This window comes from Ochotona princeps, chromosome 3, assembly GCF_030435755.1.
Source record: "Ochotona princeps isolate mOchPri1 chromosome 3, mOchPri1.hap1, whole genome shotgun sequence".
NCBI lineage: Eukaryota > Metazoa > Chordata > Mammalia > Lagomorpha > Ochotonidae > Ochotona > Ochotona princeps.
This window is the reverse complement of record NC_080834.1, coordinates 25,130,029-25,136,028: the sequence shown is the minus strand read 5'-3', so window position 1 is coordinate 25,136,028 and position 6,000 is coordinate 25,130,029. Positions and strand designations below refer to the sequence as shown.

Genomic DNA, 6,000 nt, shown 5'->3' with positions numbered 1-6,000 from the left:
GTACACGGCTGAGCTGCAGGCCCCAGCCTGGCCGTGGGGACACAGACGATCTGCTCTAGGCTATATGAAGGAAATGGTTTCTACAGGAACCAAGTGCAGACACATGCAACAACATGTGCAAATTGCCAACATACTTGGAAGAAATAAACAGACCAGAGGATGAGGGTGCCACGGGGGAAGCAGGTTTTTGTTCTGAAGCCTGGGGGAAAGCTCATTAGGCATGTAAATTATTTGCTGCATGATTAGTCATCACATTTCCAAGAGTGCATCAAGCATCTGAGAACATTATTTCAAGTCCACGGAGACATCTTCTGGGGAGAACCCTACCCATCCCGTCAAGATGCTCAAATGTCCACCATGTCCAGGAGTGCTGACAGTCGCAGCTGGGAGGCCGCCTCCTCTTCCTTGGTGCTCTGGATCAACCGTTTCAGGTGCCTCAGCCGCCCGCTCAGTGAAGTGCCTGTCACCTCTGACGGCTGCAGTTGCTCCCCAGGCCTTTCATTCTGTTTGAATAAACAAAGAAACCAAAGGAATTTTTGAGATATTGATGAACCAACACTTTGTGGCTCATGTCAGAAGCCTCATGTGGGGCCTATTGGGCGCACCTTCCATCATACATCCTTCCAGCCTCTTCTAGCACATTCCCACAGCTGACATCATATCACTTTCATTAACAATTTCGACTAACAATCATTTTGTCGAATGTTGTCGGATTGAGCTGCTGCTTACAATGCTAGAATCCCACATGGGTACCAGATCACATCCCAGCTGCTTCATTTCCCATCCAGCTCCCTGCTAATGTGCCTGGGAAGCACCCATCTGGAACACCTCCGAGAAGTTCCAGGCTCCTGGATGGTCTAGGTCGGCCCCAGCTGTTAAGAGGCCATTTATGGAGCAAATGACAGATGGATGGTCTCTATTCCTGTCCCTTTATCTGTAACTCTTTTAAATACATATTTTTACAAATACATATTGTCAGTGGCTGTGAGCTTTTCCTTTATATGAATATGCTATTGTGTAACCAGACTTGGGAACTATTTGGTAATTCATTTAGAACTGACATGTTGACCCAGAGGATTTGTCAAATGGAAACAGTATGTCACCTTGGCTTTCTCTGTTCCCTGTTAAAGGCTTCCCAAATCAGCCCAGGACGGCTCTTCCCACCTGCCCAACAGCACGTCTCTGCGCTTAACTCTACCTGCTTACATCCACTGGGAGGGAAGCAGAGGGAAGAGCTCTGACCTTCCCTAACTCTTCCTTTCAAAAAGAAAAATAAATTTCAATAAATAAAAAGTCTAATTCAAGCTAACAATTTACTGGTCAGCTTAACATCATGAGAGTTGAGACATTACAATGACCAGAGCTGAGCCAATCTGAATCCAGGAGCCGGAAGCATCCTCCCGGTCTCCCGCACGGGTGCAGAGTCCCAAGACTTTGGGCCGTTCTCCACCACTTTCCCAGACCACAAGCAGGGAGCTGGATGGGAAGTGGAGCAGTTGGGACGTGAACCAGCACGCACACAGGCTGCTGGTGCTTGCAAGGGAGGATTAGCTAGTTGAGATGTTCTCTTTTTTCTGCAGCCATCTTCTGTTGTTGAAGCTAAAGTAGACACTGAATGCCTCTCTTCTCACCTGTGGGCTGGTGGTTACCGACACTGTCCCCACGGGTCTGACTGTCTGGGGAAGGCAGAGAGGAAGTGAGGCTGAATCTCTAAATGCTCCAGAGTCATCAGACAACCACTGCTGAAGCTGATCTTCAAACCTGAAATGATAGGAGCACAACTTCAGGAACACTGGAGCCTTGAGAAACAAAAATTTATTATTCATTTTTATTCTATAGATACTTAAAGCTTTTGCTTTATACCATTAGAACTTATGACATCAACAGAAAAACAGAAATGTACTTCTGAAAAATATCTTCTGATTAATACATAAACCCAACGTACATTTAATAATAATAATAACCCTAACACTTTTATGTGCTACTTAAAACATTTGGCATAACATCTCTATTTGACTTACCTTGGGTTTGTGCACCTGTAGTTTTTATCTGCATGGACTACCCAAATGCATGATCTGTTCAGTTTTAAAATTAACTGAAAATAATATCCCTGTGTCACCAATATGCACAGAACTGTTTACCTGCACATATTGTCTTCAAGTCAAAGAAAAAAATATCTCAATCAGACTCATTTCAACTTCACCTGTCCAACACCTGTGATCACACCCCCACCAAAGGCCAGGTACCCTTCTGGAGACCACAGCTACAGCCCTGCAACACCCAGATGCTGGCTCAGGCTTTACGGAACACACAGACCTCCAATCACAATCCCACAGGGCCTTCAAGTCTACAGTTCAGAAGGCTCAGGGCTTGAGGGATAAGTTTGGAATTGTCAAAATACTGATGTTATTTAAAAATTTGGGAAGTTACTAGAGAGTGAGTGCCAAAGACTCGGGAAATCCAGAATGGGCGCTGGGAAAGGACAAGGACCCCAGAGGAGATCCTGGGAGGACAGCAGGATAGCCCACGGTAGGGCCTAGAGTACCTGGGCAAGTCTAACCAGACAGAGGCTGCAGCAAACGGTAAACAGGGATGAGCTATTATTACATTTTTGGAGGGGTTTTACTGTTACAGAAACAGAAAGCGGGGACACTGGAAGAAACCAGCAAGTATCCGTTTGTAAACTGACGGGCACAATCTAGTACGGGTAGCAGGGATGCTCACTGGAAGAGCACCTGAGGGGGCAAGAGATGCATGCCCAGCACCTGAGGGGATGGTGAGAGGGTGGGCTAGAAGCAGGGCAGGGGCAGGAGGACCTGGACAAATCCCCTCCTGCTTCTATTTCATTAAACTGTAAACAAGCCTGTTGAGGAGGGCAGAGAGGAAGGAATGAGCAATGCAGCGAGGGCCCCCAGTCACCCAAGCTGGAGCTTCACGGGAACCCCACTTTCTGTAGAACAATGAACGCACATTACGTAGGGCACAGGCTCTTCAACAGCTAACAGTTCACAACTCACCACTGTGACCCCTGCCAAACCACTGCTCTTTGGCCCCCAAGCCATCCTGCCTCAGTCAGTGCCCTGGGTAGGGGTGGGGTGTCACCTCTGGTTCTCCTCCTTCTCCAGCATCAGGCTGCTCGAGAGACACTGCACCAGCAGCTCCTCAGCAGAAGCTCCACGCAGCAGCTCCTCCGCACCGGCGCCCCTACCCTCTCGGCCACGCTCGGCGCTCCTCTTCCCTGGGTGCGCGTGAAACAACGGGGCAGGAAAGTTGTTGGGAGAAGGATGAAAAGATTTCATCCCCAAACTGCAAGGAAACATGAAATGCTTACAATCAAAGTATGTGGGCAGAGCCACAGACATGTGTTCAAGTGTAAAAGCACACACCTCCCATCCCTCTGCCCTTGAAAAGGCTGGTGCTTGCGACTGTCCCTGTGGGCTCCTGGCTCCCCACAAGTCAAGAACGAACGGTGCACTACCCGGGGCCAGCACAGCTGCCTCCAGACTCCACCTGGGGGGCAGCTGGGCTCCATGTCTGCTTCCCATCTGGGGTTCCAACAGGTGCTACATACTGCCAAGGTTCTTAAACTGGATTCCTACACCTCCAGCTGTCTACAGGGGGGCTGACGTTTTCCTAAACGTGCTTTGTCCGCACTTCACGGTCACTGGCACGTGGGTGCTGTTTCTGGACATTCCATTCTGCTCTGATGCTCACTCATGAATCGTCTCACCTGTCAGCAGCAAGCCAAACACACCCTCCTTATTACTGCCACTCAGAATTTTTTCAGCAACTGATACATATTTTCTTATCCTGATGTTTTTTTTAAAGATGCCGAGGAACAGGTAAGGCAGTGAGAACTTGTTCACTCCTCCTAACTCCTCAAACGCCCACAAGCCCAACAGCCAGGGGACAGGAGCTGGCAGGACCTCAGAGAGATTGCCCTGAGGTCCATCAGCAAGAAGAACAACCATGATCAGACCTGTGCTCCAGTAAGGAACAAGGGTACTGCACCCCAAGATGCAGCCCAACTAACCACAGCACAACCCCATCCCTTGTCCTGATCAGTGTTAGAGTTCTCCAGAGGGTTCGTTCTACCAAACAGGCCCAAGTTTCAGGGTTCAGAGCTGACAATCTTTGCAGCATTGCATCCCTGATGATGATGCTAGCCTAGACTGAGCTCACTTGAGTTTCCTCTGCCGCCACCAAAGCCCGTGTGCCCACTGTCCTAACGGGAACAGACCCAGAGGCCTGCCTGGAGTGCCTCTCCTCCCTCCTCCCGTCTCTGCTCTGACATGGAAGGCTAAGCAGAGGCTAATGTCGCATCAGAAACATGCTTTCCTTTGCTTTTTAGAAGTGTAATGGCAGGTAACCTTATTTACGGCACCCAAACTTAATTTTATCGGGAATAGGCATAAATCTTAGCAAATCCACAAAAATGCCCACTAGCATAAACACGTATTTTTGGCCCGGCAGCATGTAACAGTAACTTGGGGGGAGTGCCCACGTGGGGGCACTGTTCTGGGAGAAAGCTTAGGGTTCACACATCACTTTGAAAGTAGCTGGTCAGATATCTGCACTTCCTTGCCTGACAGATGAAGTGAGGCACTCCTCACTGTGCTCTGGGACAGACCCTGTGCCATGATGGCGTGGCAGGCCGCTCCTCGCCACCCACCGTCCAGGACACACACACGCAGCTCTCACCTGCCTTGACTCAGCTGTAGTTCCTTCTGCGTCTGCAATCTGGCTTGTTCCCATGAAAGAGGAACGCCATATTTATTCAAATGGTTTTTAAAAAAGTATACACATATCTGACCATCTTCACTCACAGCTCCTGTGAGAAAAACACAAGACAGGTGGAAACGCATCAGGGGACTACCCAATGTTTGGGAAGAAGCCTCTTGACTAAAGCCATCCTATCACGTAACTTCACACCTGAGTCCCGCAGGCTTGCAAGGACTGCAGCAGAGGCCCCGAGGACTTCCACAGCCACAGAGCCAGCCAAAGGGGCCTGGGAGGGTCACCAGAAGGTCAGTGGCCACAGAGTCAAGTCACAGGAAAGGAAGGTGACCCCAAGGGAGAACCAGAAACCACAAGGAAGCATTTTCCTTCTCTTTTTTTTTTTTGCTACAGCTAGGCAAGAGTCTCCCGAGGAACTGGGTCCCTCACCTGCTGTGACGGGGAGCCTGGGTGGCGTCCAGTCCCTCACCTGCTGTGACGGGGAGCCTGGGTGGCGTCCAGTCCCTCACCTGCTGTGACGGGGAGCCTGGGTGGCGTCCAGTCCCTCACCTGCTGTGACGGGGAGCCTGGGTGGCGTCCAGTCCCTCACCTGCTGTAATGGGGAGCCTGGGTGGCGTCCAGTCCCACTACCTGCTGTAATGGGGAGCCTGGGTGGCGTCCAGTCCCTCACCTGCTGTGACGGGGAGCCTGGGTGGCGTCCAGTCCCTCACCTGCTGTGACGGGGAGCCTGGGTGGCGTCCAGTCCCTCACCTGCTGTGACGGGGAGCCTGGGTGGTGTCCAGTCCCTCAGCCTGTGGTTGATACACAGGGCGATGACATCATCCCACGGGATCTCGGCAACTGAGGGCCCTGCACCTTGAGCGGGGGCTGGGCTCCTGCTCCTCCACCTGCTGTAGGTCCTGCGCAGCAGGCTCTCCACCTGAGAATGGAGCACAGGCTGCGTGTGGCGTGAGCTGGAGATCTGGGAGGCATACTGGATGACCATGGTGCACACAGGAAGCCAGGGCGCTGGAGAACAAACGCCTCGTTAGTTCCACACGTCATCAATCCCCTCCTAGGAGAGGACAGATTCTAGTGAGAAACCTGCTTCCAGATGTGAGCACTGCCGTGCCACAGCTTTGGAAAGAAGGGTCCAGTGTCCAGCAGGGACTAAGGGTGACAGGCCAGTGGGGGCACTGAGTCTGTGCTGACAGGCACGGAGGGCCTAATGTAGATACTCATGGCTCCTGTGGTAGCCCCATCTTGATGGCGCACACAAGGCTT

At 51.2% G+C, this 6,000-nt stretch overlaps 1 protein-coding gene across 1 annotated transcript in view; it reads right to left on the bottom strand.

The window, feature by feature from the left end:
* MCM3AP (minichromosome maintenance complex component 3 associated protein) overlaps positions 1-6,000 on the bottom strand; it is a 48,360-nt gene continuing 42,360 nt past the window's right edge. The window contains exons 24-28 of the mRNA XM_058661525.1: positions 5,488-5,745; positions 4,702-4,831; positions 3,103-3,306; positions 1,632-1,761; positions 1-503 (exon numbers count right to left, since the gene is read on the bottom strand). Of these exons, the coding sequence (XP_058517508.1) occupies positions 345-503; positions 1,632-1,761; positions 3,103-3,306; positions 4,702-4,831; positions 5,488-5,745 (881 nt within the window). The 3' untranslated portion in view covers positions 1-344. The remainder of the gene's footprint in view (positions 504-1,631; positions 1,762-3,102; positions 3,307-4,701; positions 4,832-5,487; positions 5,746-6,000) is intronic.